Here is a 21,557-nt window from a genome sequence, read left to right on the forward strand (position 1 = left end):
CCCTGTTTCTAACCTAGGAAAGCTGAAACCTTGGGGCCAAGCTAAAGAGAATAATTCTCTGAATGAATGTGTGAGCAGAGTTACCCTGCACAGGAAAACTTACAAACAACCTCCTCTCCAGACCAGGTGAGCACATGGCTACCTCACAGTGCAGGTACTAACTTCCAAGGTACCAAAGCTTGGGGGATGGAATTTGAAAGCTGTCTTAGAAGCAGAGTGCTCCATTCCATTTTGTGTTGTGATAACCAAATGTTACAGAGAACGAACAGAGTTTACTTTGACCTACAGTTCTGGAAGCCTCAGGTGCTGGTAGAGCCTTCTGCTGTGTCACAAGATGGAGGGTAACATGGGTGCACTGGAGAGTGAAGGAGACTGTGAAGACTAGGCAACAGTAGACAGTGTCGTGCTGTCTTCCCAACAGCCTCCTCCCGGAACACCTAATTCATTCCTGGGACTTGGCATTAATCTCTCCCAAGAGTGGTGCCCTTAACCTAATTTTATTCCCCTCTAGGCCCCACCTCCTAAAGATTCCACCACCTCTCAATACTGTTAGAGTGGGGACCAAGCTTGGACAAACCTTATTCTAGCCACAGTAGATGAGTCCCCTTTCGAGTTAGTCACTTTTAGACCTTTCTTTCAAAGCAAACAGGGGCCCTGGGATACAGGATAGATAGCTTTTTGTTGTGTTTTTGGTTTTGTTTTCTTGAGACAAGGTTTATATCCCTGGCTGTCTGGAATTCTGTAGAGCAGGCTAGCCTCAAATTCATAGATCCTCTTTCCTCTTACTCCTGAGTGTGGGATTTAAGGCGTACACCATCACCCAGCCACGACAGTCTATCTAAAAACATACATTTTGTTAAGTATTTTCATCTCTAGCAAAATAGATTCCAAAGTGGGTTTACAATGCACCCCAACTACTGCTTACCCAGGCTCCCTAGGTAATTGAAGCGTGTTCTTTTGGGACCTGCCTTCCCAACAGCAGACAACCTGTGCTCATGGATGGCCAAGTATAAATTCTTCACCCAAAGCAAACTCTAGGCATTATAAGGAGTGAAGCCCCCAACACAGGCCCAAGCTAAGCATAGACCTTAGAGGAGTCTAGGTTTGCGGCCTGGGACTCCCTGATACAGGCTTCCTAGCATCTGCCTCTTGCCTATATCCATTTCCCTTTTCTCCCTTTGTGATAATATGTCCTACTTCTAAGAGTGAGACTTCTCATTCAAAACCAATTTTTTTAAAGTACCAGTGCTGAATTCAGTCACCCAGGTGTCCCCTGATTCTTGTTCCCTGTGTGACTTCAGAATGCTGAGTTAACTGACTGGAGCCTTTGCAGACAATGCTGACAAATTGGAACCCTTAAGAGTCCGGTGCCCTTTAGGTGCCATTTAACTAGATGTCAGGTCAGCAAAACATTGTCTACAGTGTCTGTCAGAGCATCTAGGTTGAGCCTAACACGGAACATGTCTGTCCCTCTTAGGGAAGAACAACGGAAGAGACATGTGCAAGAACGGAAGGAGAGAAAAGAAAAGCTTTTGGAAGCTCGAAGAAACTTGGGTGTGACTAAAGCCCAGTGACCCTGCTGTCCCTTTCCTCCTCATTCTCCTTTGTATGTTTTTATACTTTCTCTACTTCAATCAAAAGCTCTTTTCTGTCATAACTTGTATAGTGCCTCCTCTGTGCTATATCTGAGAATACATTATCACCTTAAAGTCCATAACTGAAGTGACTTTCACTTAATGTCCTGTACAACTCCAACTTTTAAAGACCTGTCCTTGTGATCTTAAGAGCTTTTCATGTCAAGGCCCTGCTAGTCCCGATGGCGATGACCTGCATCCTTTTCTGCACAAGAGTCCCCTGAGCGGCAAGCTGAGGCAGAAGCTCAGTGTGAGAGAGTAAGATGACGCTCCCAGGAGAGGGAGGCTGGGAGGCCACATTTTTGTTCAGTAGCCTGGAAAATCTATTAGTCTTATTGAAATTATATTTTATTTTGATAGGTAAAAAGTTTTAGCTTATAAGAGCCTTGTTCTGACATTTCAGGTATTTGCCAACTGTCACTCATTATAATCCTAAACTAGAAAACCTCTACGCTCTCTTAAATAGAAGCCACAGGGCAAAGGGTGTGCCTCAGTTGTACAGCACTCAGCTATCACACACCTGCCCCTGAATTTGACTCCTGGTCCCACCAAAAACAAAACCGAGAATGGCTGCCGTAAGAAAACCTCCTTGGCAGACTTAGACCTCACAGTAGGAGAGGGAGCTGACCTTCTGACCTTGCTCGGCCCTGTAGAGACTCTGAGTTGTGTGTAATGATTACAATGTTCATAAATAAAAATTTTCACTGTGATAGGTTCCTTGTTTTAAACATGAGTTGCCTAGAATCTGGATGGCCATCTCACACCTCCTCCACCCACTTCTCTCCCACTACTGAGACAGGGGCGCATGTATTCAAACTGGCCTCAAACTCATTTTGTATCTGAAGATGACCTTAAACCCTTGATCCCCCTGCTTCTACCTCTCAGGTAAGTGCAGAGTTAGATGTATATCGTACCTGGCTATAAAGTGTTCTTTGGGGGGCTGGAGAGATGGCTCAGTGGTTAAGAGCACTGACTGCTCTTCCAAAGGTCCTGAGTTCAAATCCCAGCAACCACATGGTGGCTCACAGCCATCTGTAATGAGATCTGATGCCCTCTTCTGGCGAGTCTGAAGACAGCTACAGTGTACTTAAAAAAATTTTTTTCTCCCTTTGTTGCCTCATTTTGAATCTTAAGCCTTGCAACTTACTACCAGAAATAGTAAGATAACAAGGTTGATAGTCACCACTTCTATTTACATACCCTATAAATCAGTAAAGCTGAGCTGAATGTGGTAACATAAGCCTATAGTTCAGTGCTCAAGAGGGAGAGGCAGGAGGACCAGAAGCTCATTTTCTGCCCCAGTCACATGAGACCCTGCTTTTCAAAAACAAACATAGGACTGGGTGGTTTGGCTTGGTTGTAGGGCTCTTACCTAGCATGCACAAGGACCTGGGCTTGATTCTCAGAAAAAAAAAAAAAAAAAAAAAAAAAAAAGCAAAAAAAAAAAATGAAGACTGGATGATGGCCCAGTGGTTAGGGCCTGTACTACCTTTTTTTTTTTTTTCTTTTTTTTTTTTTCTTTTTTTTTTTTTCTTTTTTTTTTTTTGAGACAGAGTTTCTCTGTAGCCCTGGTTGTCCTGGAATTCTCTTTGAGGTGTGCACTGCCATGTCACCAGCAGGTATATACTCCTGCAGAAGACTCTTCAATTTTTAGGACCCAAGTCAGGCATCTCACAACTGCCTGTAACTCCAGCTAAAGGGATTCCCACACTCATCCTCTTGTGGTCTTCGTGGGCACCCAGTACTCATGTGCATATGCCCACATATACACATAGTTTTAAAAATTAAATCTTAAAAAAAAAAAGTGGGGCTGGGGATTTAGCTCAGTGGTTAGAGTGCTTACCTAGGAAGCGCAAGGCCCTGGGTTCGGTCCCCAGCTCCAAAAAAAAGAACCAAAAAAAAAAAAAAAAAAAGCATTAAATAGGGTTTTGGCGGGAGACAAAACACTATGACCAAGGCTCCTTACAAAAGAAAGTGTTTAATTTGGGGCTCATGGTTCTGGGGGTTAGAGTCCATGACTGCTGTGGCAGGGCACATGGGAGCAGGCTGGCACACATGGTGGCATGTTGTTGGTGCCATAGTTGAGAGCTTACTTAAATCCTTATCGACAAATAGGCAGAGAAAGCAATGAATAACCTGGGCTTTTCCAAACCTCAAAGCCCACTGACAGTGCCAAAACCACCTCACTAAAGCCTTACCTCCCAATTTTTCCCAGTTCCACCATCCAATCATCCAAGGATTCAAATACATGAGCCTACGGGAGCCATTTTCATCACACAGACACAGGGGCTCACACTTTAGTAGCAAGTGCCTCCTCAGTACTTGGAACTAAGAGGCAGGATTGTTGTGAGTTCCATGCCAGCCAGAGCTATCTAATGTGGCCCTGTCTCAAAACTACAAAAACTGCTTTAATTCCTAAAGAATTTATTACACCCCAATAGCACCTTAGGCAATAATCAAACCTTTAGCACATGGGCCTTCGAGAGATGCTTCATACTCAAACTGTAGTTGAAGACATCTACACTGAAAAACTATAAAATGTTGCTGAAACTAGAGATCTAACTTAACATTTTCATGTCTCTATAACAGGTTAAAATGAAGACATTCAAAATTGATCTATAAACTGAGTACTTTTTTTTTTTAAAGACAATTTTCCTGTGTATCCCTGGCTCTCCTGGAACTCTGTAATCCAGGCTGTCCTCAAACTCACAGAACTCACTCTGAGCTAAAGCCATGCCCCACCACTGCCTAGCTTGAATACAATTTTTATCAATCCATTTTTTTCTTTCTCTTTTCTGTGCTGAAATAAAATTCATATGGAAATACAAATAATCGAAATCTTAAGAAATACAAAGGTAGAACACTCAACTTTACAAGGTACAGCAATCAGAGTTGTAGTTCTGTTACAAAGATAAGCGTAACAATAACATTATAGTCTGTTTTTGGCTATCTGGCACTAATGAAGGTTCCTGGACTACTTTCTGTTTTTAAGCTTTATGTATTTTGTATGTGCTCTATCTACATGCACCCTGGCATGCCAGAAGAGGGCATTAGCCATTACTAATAGCTGCGAGCCACACCATGTGGGTGCTGGGAACTGAACTCAGGACCTCTGGAAGAGCAGTCAGTCCTCTTAACCACTGAGCCGTCTCTCCAGTCCCATACATCTTCCTTACAAGACAGAGCTTCTCTATGTAACCCTGGCTGTACTGGAACTTGCCTCTATAAGAGCAGGATGGCCTTAAACTCAGATCCAACTGCTTTTGCCTCTCGAGTGCTGGGATTAAGAGCTGCTACCACAGTCTGGGAAGAATAAATCTTTGTATCGTTAGGGTCTGAAATCAAAACAACCCAGCAGGCACAAGAGTCCAGCAAAACAAGATATTTATTTGGATTAGGCAGCAAAAACAGACTAGTCAGGGACAGCAGCACAAACGTAGCAACTGACCGCATCTTCTAATGTTCATCTTAGTATTTACGCAGATGAGAAAAATTTATTATACTCAATATAACAGAGTCTTTGAACTTCAAAACTATTAACATCTGTGCCAAGTTACCCCATCAACCAGAGTTTAGGGAAAGGCGACTTCCTTAGGGGCATGTCTTTGTGGTACACTTAACCCTGTTCTCATTGGTTGGGTTATTCGACTTGCCTAACATTCATGTCTCAACTTGCCAACCAGGATGTCAGTTACCCCAGAAGGTTTTGGTAACTTAAATTTTATTTGACCCCTATTCAAAATAGAAGTTTTATTCAAAATGGGTTCAGTTTGGTTCCTTCTTACAATAGAACTATTTATATAAAAATGTAAGAGTGATCGTGGGTGAATTGAAGAAGACTTCTTAGATATGATATCGAAGAAGCTAACTGTAAATAAACTTTCAGCCAGTGGATTAAGGTATTTGCTGCTAAACCTACCGATGACTCACATCTGTCCACTCACTTTCACATGTGCCCCTAAACAAAAGAAGTTTAATAAAGTTTCATTTTTTGTTTAGACAGTAGATTGCTATATAACATGGCTGGTCTTGGGGTCACAAGGCAGGCCTAAAAATTATTTTTAAGAATTTTAAGATGGCTTTTTGAGACCTGGTGGTGCGTGCTGCCGAGCTTTGTCCAGTCTCCTCTGTCCTGACTCACTGCTGTTGGCTCCTGCTGAGGAACAAGTCGATCAGGAAGCCTCAGCTGTGGCATTTAAAGGTACCGGAAAGACACCTGTGGAGCCGGAAGTGGCGATTCACCAAATTCAATCACGCTCACCAGTCGATATGTGAAGTCGCTGGAGAAGGTTTGAGCAGAGGCACAAAGGAGAAGAATCTGAAAGTGAAAAGACCGGTGTGCATGCCTACCAAGACACTGAGAATCACTACCAGAAAAACACCTTGTGGTGAAGGTTCCAAGACCTGGGATCGTTTCTAGATGATAATTCACAAGCGACTCATTGATTTACACAGTCCTTCTGAGATTGTTAAACAGATTATTTCCATCAGTATTGACCCAGGAGTGAAGGTTGAAGTCACCATTGCAGATGCCTAAGTCAACTGTTTAAATAAATTGACTTGTTTAGAAAAAAAATTTTTTAAGATGGATTTGTTGGCACAGTTCTATAATCCCAGCACTCACGAGGCTCCAAAAAGATCACAAATTCAAAGCCAGCCACGAAAATGGTAGGAAGTCATGGACAAAATATTCTATAGCAATCCCAGTACTTGAGAGCACACTGAAGAATCAAGAGGATTGCTGCAAGTTCAAAGGCAGCCTGGGATACACAGTAAGACCCTGTATCAAAGTAACAACAGAACAAAGATGGCTCAGTGGGCCATGTTTCTGCCTTGAATACTCTGTAGCACACACCTATAATTGTAGCTACACAACAGGGAAGGCGGAGAAGACACTCCCTAGCAGTTTGCCAGCTCCCTAGCCTGGCATACAAAGTTTCAAACTAAGACCTTCCTCAAACAATGTGAAAGTTGAAGCTGAACCTCTGAAGTTGTGTCCAGGCAGTAGTGATGTAAACCTTTCATTCCAGCACTTAGGAAGCAGAGGCAGGCAGACCTCCGAGTTTGAGGGCAGCCTGGTCTACACAGAAACCCTGTCTGGAAAAACCAAAAAACCAAAACATCTGAGCTCTACATGCATGTCTTGACATATGGATACCTATACCACATTCACATACACAAAACACGTATTGGTGAGCGTATGAGAAAACTGGAGCATTATTTTCACTGATCATGTAATTCATGGTGCAAATACTCTTTCCAAAGGTGATTTTGCACCTTTGGAAAACAGGCCCAGAGCTGTTCTCACTCAACAAGCTCTGTACCACTGAAACTACACCCTTCATTTGGACATAGTCTCATTAGGAGGCTCAGGCTGGCCTTGAATCCATTCTATAGCTCAGGCTGACCTTGAATGTGTTAACCATCTGCCTCACTCCCACAAGCATCTAGGATTGTAGACCTACCTCCAGGCCTAGTTTAAAACCGCCACCCCTACCTTTATTAAAGTAATGTTTAAGTGGTGGTGCATGCCTTTATTCCCAGCATTCAGGAGGCAGAGACAAACCCTGTCTGGAAAAACAAAGTTTAATATTTATGTGTGAGTGTGTGTATGTGTGAATACAGGTGCCCACAGAGTCCATAAGAGGATGATTGAATTGCTAAGTAAAAGATTGGGCTTTGGTCTACAAGAGCTGAGCTGTCTTGAGCTCTCTGGAGAACTGTGGAGCAGAACAGAAGGCTGTCAGCTTGTACCGTAGGATTGATTTCGAGTTGATAGTTTTGCTGTTCCTAAACACCCCTTGCTGAGGTTGCTCTCCAAGCCAAGGCTGGTCCTTGGCACTAGGGTGCTCTGGCTCACAACGGTCTGTACCTCTGGTTCCACAGAATCCAACACCCTCTTCTTGCTTTCATGGGCAACTGTATACACGTGGTGTACAGACAATACAGGCAGGCAAACACAAACACACATGAAATTAAAATAAGCCTGTACATTTTTTTTAAAGATTTATTTATTTTATGTATATGAGTACACTGAAGCTGTCTTCAGACACACCAGAAGAGGGCATCAGATTCCATCACATTTGGTTATGAGCCACCATTTGGTGGCTGGGAATTGAACTCAGGACCTCTATCTAGAAGAGCAGTCATGGGGCTGAGGATTTAGCTCAGTGGTAGAGCGCTTACCTAGGAAGCGCAAGGCCCTGGGTTCGGTCCCCAGCTCCGAAAAAAAGAACCAAAAAAAAAAAAAAGAAGAGCAGTCAGTGCTCTTAACCATTGAGCCATCTCTCCAGCCCAAGCCTTTAAGTTTTTTTCACTTAATATATGGATGTATGTCTATGCACCACATGTGAGACTGGTACCATTGGAGGCCAAAAGAGGGCTTCAGAACCCCTGGAAATCAACCCAAAATGCTGGGCTGCCATATGGGTGTGGGGAAGAGAACCTGGGTACTGTCCCAGAGCAGTCAGTATTCTTACGTGCTGAGCTAGCTCTATAGCTCCCTCTGTGACATTTTTAAATGAATGGTGTTCTTTAGCAACCATAGTCTGTCTGTCTCTCCTATCAGCAATAGTTATGCAAGCCCCTGAAAGTAAGAACTACTAATCTCATGTCTTTGGAAGGCAAGCAATTTCCCACTGACTTTTATCTTCACATTGTTTAGCAGACTCTTTTCTTCAAAGGTCAATTAGAAAACAAAAGGACAGTGTGGTAGAAGACCAACCACAGTTGCACCATTTCCTTATTTGAAAACTGTCTCCTGGGGGTTGGGGATTTGGCTCAGTGGTAGAGCGCTTAGCAAGCGCAAGGCCCTGGGTTCGGTCCCCAGCTCCGAAGGAAAAAAAAAAAAAAAAGAAAACTGTCTCCTTACACAGGACAATCTCCTATAGGAATTTTCCCAGCTAATGTGTTCCTTACATTGTGTTTCTATTAGCTAAAGCCCTGGTTTCAAGCTGGGTCCCAAATACCTGCTCTCTTAGCAACAGCACCTAATGATAAGGAATATATAACCACACTCATTACTACATTAAACAAATGCTTATTTGCGGACAGGAGTATAGCTCATGTCTGTCTTGCACACGAGGCTCTGCATTCAATTTCAGTTTCCAGCACAGCAGAAAAGCTGAGGGGAGGTGGTAGACAAAGGTCTTATTTCTGTTTTCAGTATGCTTCCTTTTATTTTAGCTTTACGTAAGAGCTCAGAAGAACTTCCAGGAGACTCCACTGAGAGGCCATGCTGTACTTCCTGTCTTAAGTAAGTACTGAGTGGGGCAGGGCAGACAGAAAGGTTTTGCGTGTTTTATTTATCACCACTACTCACTCTAGTTTTACTCAAATCTGTCCCCAGTTCTCTATTTGAAAAGTCTTGGGTTAAGATCTGGAGAATTCTCATAAGCAAATTCTTCTGTATGGGCTGGATCAGTAAACACACCAATGAAATCTATTTCCAGAAAGAATGGTCCATCCACCTTATCAGACAGAGTGAATCCTATAGAAGAGATCTAAAGATAAAATAAAAGAGATGGATTAGAACCTCATACACTATGCACACTGTTCTTCCTGAATCACTAGTAGGGCCTCCCAGCACCAGCCCTTAGCATGGCATACTTGTCATTTGCTATAATGAACTATAACAAGACTGCTTTCTTCTTTTCCTTTCTTCTAGACAGGGCCCTGAACTTGGTATATAGCCACAGCTGGCCTTCAACTCCTGTTCCTCTTCCTTCACCCCTCAAGTGCTGGGATTTAGAGGGGTGCCCAGCACAACTGGGTGATTACTTCCCCCCACCCTCTTCCCTGTCTCCTTTAAGTAGTCCACTTAAGAACGACACAGCTTGGCCTCTCAGTGAAGTCTCCTGGAAGTTCTTCTGAGCTCTTATGCAAAGCTAAAATAAAAGGAAGCATACTGAAAACATCCCCAGGACAGAGGTCCAAGTCCACTTCTGTCCTAATAGAGGAGCCTGGGCAGGAATTTTAATCTGTTATCTGCCATTCCTGCAAAACAGACTGAGCTGGACCTCACTACAACTGTCGTACACTAAGGAAGGCCTCATTCTGAGTGGAAACCGTACCTTGTCCAGTATCAGTGGGCCCTGTACATCTCGTATCCTTCCTTGATTTGAAAAGAAAAATTTGGAGAAAGGAATCTGAAAAAGAAAGACTAGTTATTTCAGAGCTAGAAAATGAACATTTGCAGCATTTGTTGGAGCCACAATGATAAAAGAATATTTAATTTCCATATCTAAGTATTTTACATATGCTAAAAGCTATAGTCCCGGCTAACTCTGGAGACTAAGGCAGAGGACTGCCTAAATTCACTGTTCAAGACTAGCATGAATAACATAACAAGACCACATTACAATAAGTAGGAAAACTAGTAAGTAAAACTTTCATGTGTAAGAATGGCTAGCTCTTTGGATTAAACCACAGTTCTCTGAGGTGTTCTGTTCTTACAATGCTGTAAACCTGGAAGCACTATACTACTTTACCTTAGACCAAAGACAGTAAGCAGGCTGAGCAAGTCATCAGACACATGCCAGTAAGCACTGCCCCCTATGGCCTCTGCACCAGCTCCTGCCTCCAGGTTCCTGCCCTGCTTGAGTTCCTGTCCTCACTGCTTTTGATGATGAATGTTGTAAGGAATTGTGAGTGGAATACAACTTTTCCCCACAACTTGCTTTTGGTCATGGTGTTTCACCACAGCAAAAGTAATCCAAACTAGGATACATACATACATACGTAATTTAGATTTTTAAATCAGCCCTGACTGTCTTAGAATTTGCTATGTAGGCCAGGCTGGCCTCACACTCAGAGAGCGATGCCTGCCTTTGCCTCCAGAGAGCTGGGATTAAAAGCATGTGCTATCATGCCTGGCTTATCTTTATTAATGAAAAAATGAAGTCATTTGGGGCTGGAGAGATGGCTCAGCAGTTAAGAGCACCGACTGCTCTTCCAGAGGTCCTAAGTTCAATTCCCAGCAACCACATGGTGGCTCACAACCATCTATAAAGAGATCTAATGCCCTCTTCTGGTGTGTCTGAAGACAGCTACAATGTACTTATTTATAATAAATGAATAAATTTAAAAAAAAATGAAGTCATTTGTCTTTTAAATTTTCCCCCAAGGTGCTCTTACTTCTACTCAATCAGCCTCTATTTTATATAAGAATTATTATTATGAAAAAGAAAACCACAATGTAACCATAATATCAATAGATCCCATTTCCCTAACAGTGAAGAACTGAAATTTTACCTTGACTTCCTGCCAGTAGGGTCCCCCACGGGTGAACATGAAGTAACTGTACATCTGATTTTTCCTCTGGATAAACTCCGTGTCTTGCTTAATATTCACCATCCAAGGCCGGCCATCCCCACGGACTCGGAGATACAGAGTATTGAACTGGGACCAATCATAAGACAGCTTCCTCTCAAAAGCACCCTGAGGAACAGCAAAGCAAGCTGTTTAGTTCATTCTGCTCTGTGAGAAAAAGTGAGCCATCACCAAGTCAGCAGGGTTGTTTAATGTGGGGGGAGGAGCATACACGGGTGCCAGAGGACAATTTTTGTTAGTCAGTCGTTCCTTTTTCCATGTGGGTTCCAGAGACTGAACTATCATCTTCTATCGGTTTAGCAGCAAATACCTTACCCACTGAGCCATCTTGCTGACCCAATATGGCATCCTATGTATATTTTGCAAAATAAACCTGCTCATCATTATTCTAGTACAAACATACTGACTTCTGTTTCTAAGGTAATGTTCGAGGCAGGATTAACCTAGAAGAGTGTTTCTGTAGAGCAGCCATTCATTTGTGTTTACTGAATGGAAATAAATGTACTCCCTCCCTGGTTAAGGAACAAAGGCTTCTGGGTGGTTTATTTTATGACAAATGTATTGCCTCATCAAAAGCCAAGCTCAAGTTCTGTAAATCATGAGGCTGAAAAGATGATCAGTGCTTCTTGCAAAAGCATATGGACCCAAGTTCAGATCCCCCGCACCCACATACAAACCTAGGTGTGGCTGCGTCTACCTGTAATTCCAGTCAGAAACCTTAGTAAAACAAAAGAAACTATGTAACAAAAGAACACACACCTTTAATCCTAGGACTTGGGAGGCAGAGGCAGGTGGATCTCTGTGAGTTCTAGACCAGCCTAATCTACAAATCAAGTTCCCAGACAGCCATGGCTGCACAAAGAAACCCTGTCTTGAAAAACAAAAACAAACCAAAAAGAATCAAACTGAACCAAAGAATGAGCAAATGAAAGGAAGGAAAGAAAAAGTAAGAAAAAAGAGAAAAAGTAGTAAAACAACATTGTTTTCTGTTGTTTCATAATATGGAGTACTGATTGGACATAGGGTTCTGAACAAGCAAGCACTTTACAGCTCTGCTGTGTCTCTAGTCTTCCTTTTGCTTTGTAGTTTTCTGAGGATATCTTGTGTATCCTAGAGCTCCCTACATAACTCAGAATAACCTTGAACTCCCAATCCTCCTGCCTCCTCCCAAATGTAGTGAGTACAAGAATTCATTACTACACCCATGGTTTTTATTCTGAGGGATGATTCCCCTTATTTGCATAGATGGGCCTGAACTTAGTAGCCTAGGCAGGCCTTGGTTTGGCAAAACTACTGCTTTCCCACACTGCTGGGATTACAGGTCTGCATTACCAGGCCCAGAATAGGCACTCCACTCTAATGTCATTTCTGACAGGGTTTTGGGTGAAGAATCCTGAAACTGGGGCTGACTATGGCTGATACCTGCACAGAACGCTGAAGGCCCTGGGTTTGATCACCAGTGCAGAATAAACATGAAGCATGATGGTGAGTGCTTGCAATTCCATCTGCTAAGGCAGCAGGCAATGGAGGAGCACTTAAGCCCAGGAGTTCAAGACTAATTTAAGTAGGGGTTGGGGATTTGGCTCAGTGGTAGAGCGCTTGCCTAGCAAGCGCAAGGCCCTGGGTTCGGTGCCCAGCTCCGAAAAAAAGAATAGAAAAAAAAAAGTAATTTAAGTAACACAACTACAAAAATTCCAAACCTGCATTATACATTCCTAGGGTTGGAGAGCAGATGGTAAAAGATTGAAGAGTTCTCACTATAAGAGAGGGAGTTACAGTTGAGAGATGAAAGGCTAGAATGAACCACGTGGTACTAGAGTTGAGAACAGTAGTGTGTATCCATATTTGGCATAACAGACACAGGGAAATAACAGATGTGTATACACATTCATTAGACATACATATGCAACTGTCTGTTATTTGTACGTACATAGTGCCACACCCAGATTCTTATATATGTACTGGAGACCCAAACTCAGGTCCATAATGTCAAATATGAATATAAGTACTAGACATGGTGGCACACCCCTTTAATTCCAGCATTTAAGTCAAGGCGGGAGTATCATAAGTTCAAAGTCATCCTCAGCTACAGTTAGCTCCAGGCCAGCCTGAGCTGCATGAGAGATCCTGACTTAAAACCAAAGACAAAGGCTACATACAGGGTGACCCTCCTTTAGTGCAAGCTGGAGATGACAATCTCCCCAGATACCTTTCAAAGTCTATCTTCTCAGGATTCTCAGATGCACTGTACTTCTCAATCCCAAAATAATGCCCTCAAACAAGAAACCACTGTCTCCTTTTACACTAAGGCCAAGTAGTTACTTATCTCTATATAAGACAAGATGCCTGTATATAGCAAAACAGATGTGTTCACTTACAGAAGATCAAGTGTCTGTTACAGTTCATACTACAATCAAAGTCATAAGAAAACAGGCCTCGCCTACCCTTGGAATCCTGGAGATCATCGCACAGTATCCACTTTGGTTACTTTCCCCATCCTGAGGCGCCTCAGAGCTCAGAGTTCCATAAAGGAGGGCACTTCGGTTGTTCTTGCTCATTTTCAAGAATATTTCACTTCTACCTCCAATTGTCTTATCAGAAGTCAGTATCCACTTATCCAAATCTTCTTTTTCACGAAACTGCCAGACAACCCTGGCTTGTTCCATTATGACCTCATGTAGTGGGCGGCCATCTGGACCTCTCACATGAGCCACAATTTCATCCTTCAAACGTCTAAAATGTTCCATTGCTTCATCTCTAATTGCTTTATCAAAACTAACTTCAGGTGTCCTGTCAGGAGAAGGTACATCCAAAGCAACTTCTTTGTGGTCATGTCCTTGTAAGCCTTCTTCAGTCTTTCCCTGCTGGGAGACTTTGTTAGCAGAAGCCACTTGTTTCTGAAGACTACTGGAAGAATAGTCTACGAAGTGATTACCCACAAACGGAGGTACTGCAGCCCTTGGCCTCAGGAAGTTTCTATGAATATAAGTACCTATCAGTAATTTGTGAATAGAAGCCATTGTAAGAAAAAAGTAAAAAATGTGCCTGGGCTGAGAAAACAAGCTTCAGTAATCAGCACGATTACACCTATAACAAAAGAAACACCAGTTATCAGCAGAGCAATGAATAAGTGCATTAGAAGTTCAAACTCAACAGAGACCATGTATTATGACATATTTTTCCCAATTTATTCAACAGTGGTTATTTATTAGAAGAAGAGTAAAAAAAACAAAACAAAACAAAAAAAAACCAGAACTAATATAGCTAAGTCTGGTGACACATGCCTGCAACCCTAGCCCTGGAAGACAAAGACAGGACAATCAGAAGTTAAAGTCATCTTCAGCTGCATAGTGAGTTCAAAGCCAGTTGGCCTACATGAGATGTCACTATACAAAACTCCCAGCACGATGAAAGCATAGTCTTAGCTTCAGAGCTGACGACTGACCCCTAAACAATTCAAGTGCAGGCCACAAGGTACCTTAAGAGGTTATGTCAACTTTAAAGCAGATCTCCCTTGTGTTTTTTAAAATTATTTATTTTATGTATGTGAGTACACTGTAGTTGTCTCCATGCACACCAGGAGGGGGCGTCAGATCCCATTACAGATGGTTGTGAGCCACCATGTGGTTGCTGGGAATTGAACTCAGGACCTCTGGAAGAGCAGCCAGTGCTCTTAACCACTGAGCCGTCTCTCCAGCCCCAGGTTTTAATTTTTTTAATTAACTCTTTTTCTTATAGATTTTTAAAGAAACAATAGGTTCTAAGAAGTAAAATACTCAAGTACTTCAGTGTAGAGCCGGGGCCATGTGACTTTGGACATTAGTACTTCATTTACAAAAAGAGGGCTAAAGTGAGCATTACGGAGTCAGAAGATCTAGAGTGACCCTTGGTTGTTTACCCATTAGGTCGTGAGTATTCAAGTAGTGAGGTCCAGACTACTAAACCCAGTAAAGCACTTTGCCCCCACGGCCAAGCGGTGGTGGCACATGCCTTTAATTCCAGCACTCTGCAGGCAGAGGCAGGCAGATCTCCGAATTCAAGGCCAGCCTTGTCTACAGAGTGAGTTCCAGGACAGTCAGGACTACACAGAGAAACCCTGTCTCAAAACAAAACGAAACAAAACAAGCAGTTTGCTCTCCCAGAAACCAGCTGGTCTTTTGAGCACTCTCTTTCCTCAGAAATTAGGTCCCTGTTGGTGCCGAGTTTCTTCTGAGGATCAGATGGAATGACAACCACAAGGTGGCTCTCTGACTCACTGCACTTCAAGAAATTCCCCCAAGATCTTCATGTCTAACAAATGTGCAGGCCCAGGCCCACCCTGCAGTTAGTTAGTATCTGAGCACCTTCAAGGCAGACCTAAGCAGGGCTTGTGCTGAGAGACTGTACCCTCAGCCTTAGCAGACACTGTAAGATCAGGAAGTCATCTTGGCTACATAACAAATTCAAGTTCACTCCCAGATATATAAGATCCCATTTTGAAGAACCAAAAAAAGTAAGAAAGAAAAAGAATGAAGAGATGGGAGACCTAAATAATACCACCACATTTAAACTTCACTGTTAATATTTACAGAGTTTCTGACATCTATTATCTCATTTAATCCACATAAGAACCATGTGAAACAATGGCTAACAGGATGGCTCAGTGGGTAAAGATGCATGCGAGCAAGCCTGGCAACCTGAGTTCAATTCTCAGATCCTACCTAAAAGTGGAAGGAGAGCGTTAAAGTCACAAAATTGTCCTCTGTTCCCCACACAGACATCACACCACATGTGTCCATACAGCTATCATGCATACACACAAGTAATTTTTGAATTAAAAAGAAAGAATCCCGGCTGGAGAGATGGCTCGGCAGTTAAGAGCACTGACTGTTCCAGAGGTCCTGAGTTCAATTTCCAGCAACCACATGGTGGCTCACAACCACCTGTAATGGGATGCCCTCTTCTGGTGTGTCTGAAGACAGCTACAGTGAACTCATATACATAAAATAAAAAAATAATTCTTTTAAAAAATTACTCTGAAAGAAAGACAGAAACAAACAAACAAACGAAGAATCCTGTGAGGTAAATAACCAGTGAGGTATGTCCTCTCTGTAGGAAACAAACCAAGAGACTTGCCTAAAGTTACAGTGTCACCCAGTACTGAGACTGGGACTAAACCCCTGGCCTTCAGTCGACTAGACACTAGCAATATTACTCGCACAGTTCTAATGACAAGTATCAACTCTGCCTGTAATCCCAACACTTAAGGAGTGCACCAGAAAGGGAGATCCTCCCTCCTATTCCAACCTACCCTGGGCGGAAATAAATTATCTGATGCTAGTTTCTTTGTCTTTCTTCCATCCTAACCCCAGAGATACATCGAAAAGGTATATAATAACAAAGATCTATGACCTTTGAGCCTGTCACCCTATGGGTAAGTACTTGCCAAGTATGTGGGTGTTGTGCTGTATGTGTGGAGGACAGAAGACAAGTGTGTGAGGTCAGCTCTCTCATTCCACTTCTCTATAGCACCAGAGAACAATTCTAAACAAAAGACTACAATATCAGCACATGGTGAAAACAAGCACATACAACAAGAGTCTCTCATTTGAAAGGAGTGGGCGTGGGAAGGTCAGCAGTTAAGAACACTGACTGCTCTTCCATGCAGGTTCAGTTCCCAGCCCCCACATGGCAGCTCTCACCTATCTGTAACTGCCACTCCAGAGCTTCTGACATGCTTACACAGACATACATGCAAGCAAAACATCAATGAACATTAAAAAAAAAAGGCTAAAAGGTGTGAGGGAGGGGGCTGGTAAGATGCCTTATCAGATGAAATGCTGGCACTCAAACTTGAAGACCTAAGCTGGATCCTGGAAGCCATATGAAGGTGAAGGAGAGAACTGATTCCATAAAGTTACCCTCTGACAACCGCCTAATAATAATAATAATAATAATAATAATAATAATAATAATAATAATGATGATGATGATGATGATAAATTTTAAGTCCTCAACAATCTAGTCCACCTGTTAGCTGCTTGAATCTATATCAAAGTGTTACTCATGGCCAAGTATGATAGAATATGCCTGTCATATAGTTTTGGAAAGCTTGGGCAGGAACATCCTAAGGTGAAGGTTAGCACGAGCTACACAATGAGTTTCAGGCCAGCTTGGGTTAAACAATAGACTGTATGTCAGACTGAACTACAGTGAACCCCCACCCCACCTTGCCAACCCAAAAGAAGCACCCAGGCCACTTTAACTAAAACAAAGAACTTGTCATGCTTCTGATAAGCCCCTCTTTTCTCATCCACACATCACAGAGGTCCCCCCCACCTCTCTCTCAGATCACTGCTCTTGTCACAGGGCCACATTTTTTTACTCCCCACTCAGCCTCTAGAAAGACACCAATTCTTTTAACCAATTAAAACCCTTCGAGTACCTACAGGGATAGCTCAGTGGAGTATATGCTGACCATACATGAAGCCTGGGTTTAATCCCTAGTACCAAACAGTTAACAGATGATAGACAGATTCCTCCTGAAGCTCCATGTACATTCACAATAAAATCTACTTCCTACTCTAGACCAGGTCTCCTTGGCCATCACTCCAACTTCACCTCTATGAATTCATTGTGTGTTTCCATCAGACAGAATACTTGTGATCCAACCAACACCTTTTGGACTACACACCTTAGTTAATTGCTTCTCTTAGGCCAAGAATGTTCTTTGCTGATTTTTCCCAAATAACAGATCCCTTGAGATTTAGCTTAGCCATGTTACACCACGGGGGCAAAATTGTTCTTGATTATCCAATTCCACCTAGAAGTGTCCCTATGAATGAATTATTCCCAACGAATGCTGGCTACAGTTTACTGACTTTTTCATTTGTCAATGTCCCCCAACCCAGACTGTAAGTACCTTAATGGTTGACTATTCAATGCTGTATCTCCAGGTCCCAGTATGATGCTCAGCATTCTGGAAATTTAATATTTTTGAACAAGCAGCTCCACATTACTTTATCTCTGTCACAAGTGTGAGGGTTCTGAATCTTATGGCTTTTACCACACCTATATAATTCCCTCTAACAAGGGGCTTCTTAAACTTTATAGTCCCTTTAAATCATCTGGCAATTTTGATAAAATGGGCTTCTAATAAAGTAGACACAGGTCTTGAATCTAATCCTTCCTCAACCTAAGTGTTAGGATTACAGACATTTGTTACCATGCCCAGCCAAATAGATTCTGTCAGTCTTTTTCTTTTTGGTACGAGCCCCATGTGACCCAGGTTGATCTTGAACTCCTGATCCTCCTGCCTCTACCTTCCAGGTGAGGGCTCATCAGCTCATGGAGAACACCTTTTAAATATCAATGTCCTGGTAAGATTTGGGTGCAACTTACAAAACCCAGCTCTTGGGAAGTAGAGAAACAAGGATCAGGAATTTACCATTTTCTGATACGTAGAAGGTTCAAGGGCAAGGTAGTCAGCATGTGTCCCCTTTTCGAAGAAAAAGAAAAATTATAAAAAGAAAAAATTTTAATAGGGGAAAGGACTTAAAGTAGTAAGAAGGTAAAATGGTGGGTTATGAGTAACATTATTAACCCTGTTTTCGAGACATTCAGATCTTATTACTTTTCTAACAATACTACAACTTCGTGTTTTGTTTAGTAATTTCTTGCAAGAAACTCAAACTCAGTAACCAGGTGACATCGGTCCGAAGCTAACGGTGAGTTTTTAATAGGGTGTTCACATCGCTCCTAGTACTATGACTGTACTACTATGTACAGAAACGACTGTTAATCTAGGGCTTACCATGTGCCAGAAACTATTCTCCGTGTGTTTTTATTGATTTCTCACAATAATCCTGATCCTGAGACGGGTAACTTCTAGTATTATTCCAATGACAAAGACTAACGAAAAGGAGACTCCACAATTAAATTATTCGAGATCACAAACCAGAGACAAAAGTCACTCTGAAGACCAGGCGTTCACCTCTCGGCTGGCGGAGTTAACCACGTCCCCAGCCTCCGGAAGCTAGGCGCTCCCGAGGAGTGACGGCCCCTCAACCCTCACCTGCCAGGACTCTTCCCCGCCTCCTTGTCCCTGAGTTTCCCATCTAGGAGAAGGGTCAGCTTACCTTCTCAGACCCCCCACATATGGCTTCCGGCCAGTCCTTCTGTTTTCTCCGCCCGGTTCTCCACGCTTCCGGTGCAGGTCCATCTATTTTTCCCGTCCGGCACCAAACTAGGTGTATAGAGTTTCAGGTCGTACAAGAGTACCAAAAGGTATCCTAAAGCATGGGACAACCTGAGGCTTTTGGTATTCAAAGTTCCCCAGCGGGTTCGCTTTCTGAAATTTCCTGTCCTTTGTGAGCGAGCTCTTCGCTCTACTTCTTGTAATCCGCCCTCATATGTAAATATCAATCCTTTTATTTTTTCCTTTTTCTTTTTTTCGGAGCTTGGGACCGAACCCAGGGCCTTGCGCTTCCTAGGCAAGCGCTCTACCACTGAGCTAAATCCCCAACCCCTATTTTTCAAGCAGGATCTCCGCACTACTAACTCCTCTTCACTTGCCTGGCCACTTGTGTGTCTTCCCTGTAGTCCCTTGAGAACTGTCTGCTGTGTGACTTCAGAAATCCACTTAACTGCTTCTGGAGAGCCACTGTACACCTAGATAGCAACCAATCCAGGCTTTCCTCAATCGTGCCCCCCACATAATCCACACAGGAGAGCTGTTGCATACGTTGTGCACACTTCAATTAAAGTGTTTTCCAACTTGGGGTTCACAACCTGTGTCCCAAGTCAGCTCCCATCACCCATCCTCAATAAGTCAATTAAAAGAGCCAAATTAAAAATTAAAAGCAAGACTAACATGGTAGCCCACACTTTTATTCCAGCTCTGGGAAAGCAGAAGTATTTGGATATCTGGGAGTTCAAGGCCATAACTCCTGGTAGCTATCTAAGTATAAGTATATAAGTATGAAGGTGTGTGTGTGTGTGTGTGTGTGTGTGTGTGTGTGTCTGCCACAATCCCTCTAATTACATTCAACTTTCATCCCATGGAAAGGTTGAGGTCCCTTAAAACAGTCTCTGCCTTTTTAGTCTGTCTTCCCACTAATTTTTCCTATAAAAACTGTGAAAATCTTTCCCAGAGACAAGTCAGGGGTTTGTTCCTTCTTCCTACTTAAGATTCCTTGGGAAGCTCCCATTTCTTTGAGGTTCTTTGTTTAAATCATCTGATAGATTGAGAGACGCAAAGTATCTCTTTAGAGTATCTTTATTTTTGCTAGGCTAGTTCCTGTGCATATGTAAGTGCAACATGTGTATTTGGTACCCTCAGGGGCCTGAAGGTATCAGAACCAATGAATAGTAGGCACCATGTGAGTGTGAGAACCAAACCCTGAAAGTATTCTTTTTTTTTTTCTTTTTTTTTTTTTCTCTTTTTTTTTTCTTTTTTTTTTTTCTTTTTTCCAGAGCTGGGGACCGAACTCAGGGCCTTGTGCTTGCTAGGCAAGCACTCTACCACTGAGCTAAATCCCCAACCCCCTGAAAGTATTCTTAACCACTGACCCATCTCTCCAACCCTCATGAGCTGCTTTTTACCTCTACTTGGTGAAGCAGAAAATCAACTTGGGACTTTGTTTTGGATTCTTGAGAAAATAGGATCTTTGGTAAGTCTCTCTCATCCAGGCACAGGATTTGCCTTCCTGTTTACCTTTGGACTCTTTTGAGCAACCTGGGGTTCTTCTTTTCAACCATTTGATGCAGTTTCTGTTCATGATTGGTCTTGTCTTTTGGGCTTCTTTTATTGAACAATATTAGGTTATTATTGCTAAATAGAGAAACTGTGACCGTTGCAGTGGAGGAGAGAGAGATCAATGGTTTAGAGAACCTGACCTTAACTCAGGTAGGGACTACAGAGATAGGGAGAAACAACTCTGTTATTCCTTCAGTGAGAGGTTTCCAGGAGACATGGTTAAGTACCCTATGTCTGGGGCTTGCTTTTTCCCTGGTGTGATCTGTGTAAAAGGAGCCTGCCAACTCTAGGAAAGAACATGGCTTATTGAGGATGGGTGACTGGACCTGTCTCAGGACACAAGTTGTGGCCCAGAAATTTGATAATAAAAAAACAAACAAACAAAGAAAACTAACAATATTTTATTTTAATTTTTAGCATTGATTGCTTAGAGGCACGGTAGCGTGGGTTTATAAGCCTGAACTCAGGTTATAAGGATTGATGGCAAATACCTTCCCCCACCCCAGCAGTCCTAATGGCCCTGAGTACAGAGATATGCTTATCCCCATTGAGACCCAATTCTCAGAAGTTCCTCCCTTCTCTTGCCTGCTATGCTTCATGAGAGTTAGCTGAGCACTGGAGTCTCTTATAGATTACATGCTAATGTTAGCTAGACATGCTCTTCTTAAGGATATCCTAATCCCAAATCCCAAGGAAAGGTCCTAACTGGAGTAGCACTTGCTAGAAATATTGACCACAACAAAATCCAGACACAAGTCACTTGAACTGACAAAGAAATATTGATCATTTATATCTTCCTTAGATCCACAGATCTGCAACCCTCACCAATATATGTGAATGAGATAAGATCTACATGG

General features: G+C 42.6%; 2 protein-coding genes and 1 pseudogene across 13 annotated transcripts in view; 2 read left to right on the top strand and 1 right to left on the bottom strand.

Annotated features, from left to right (window-relative positions):
- The window catches only part of Nusap1 (nucleolar and spindle associated protein 1), a 35,560-nt gene extending 27,672 nt beyond the window's left edge, over positions 1 to 7,888 (top strand). For 5 of the 8 annotated variants that reach the window (XM_008762101.3, XM_008762102.3, XM_006234770.4 and 2 more), the window contains 2 exons: positions 18 to 126; positions 1,478 to 7,888. In XM_008762101.3, coding sequence (XP_008760323.1) covers positions 18 to 126; positions 1,478 to 1,574 — 206 coding nt within the window. In that variant the 3' untranslated portion in view covers positions 1,575 to 7,888. The remainder of the gene's footprint in view (positions 1 to 17; positions 127 to 1,477) is intronic. The other 3 variants (NM_001399531.1, NM_001399533.1, NM_001107762.2) reach the window with 1 other exon arrangement.
- Ndufaf1 (NADH:ubiquinone oxidoreductase complex assembly factor 1) lies at positions 5,002 to 19,466 on the bottom strand. 5 transcript variants are annotated; one of them, XM_006234738.5, is made up of 6 exons: positions 19,082 to 19,130; positions 18,391 to 18,441; positions 13,409 to 14,051; positions 10,887 to 11,072; positions 9,707 to 9,781; positions 5,002 to 9,136 (listed from the first exon to the last, which is right to left on the bottom strand). In XM_006234738.5, the coding sequence occupies exons 3-6, from the start codon at positions 13,982 to 13,984 to the stop codon at positions 8,987 to 8,989; spliced, it is 987 nt and encodes a 328-aa protein (XP_006234800.1). In that variant the 5' UTR covers positions 13,985 to 14,051; positions 18,391 to 18,441; positions 19,082 to 19,130; the 3' UTR covers positions 5,002 to 8,986. The 5 variants fall into 5 exon arrangements, with proteins under 5 accessions (XP_006234800.1, XP_006234799.1, XP_006234801.1 ...); XM_006234737.4 differs by lacking the exon at positions 18,391 to 18,441 and having other exon boundaries at positions 19,082 to 19,466; XM_006234739.5 differs by lacking the exon at positions 18,391 to 18,441 and having other exon boundaries at positions 19,018 to 19,124.
- Positions 5,319 to 7,888, top strand: LOC108350444 (40S ribosomal protein S20 pseudogene; annotated as a pseudogene).
- Positions 19,467 to 21,557: the final 2,091 nt, after the last annotated feature.

The sequence above is a fragment of the Rattus norvegicus genome, chromosome 3 (assembly GCF_036323735.1).
Source record: "Rattus norvegicus strain BN/NHsdMcwi chromosome 3, GRCr8, whole genome shotgun sequence".
NCBI lineage: Eukaryota > Metazoa > Chordata > Mammalia > Rodentia > Muridae > Rattus > Rattus norvegicus.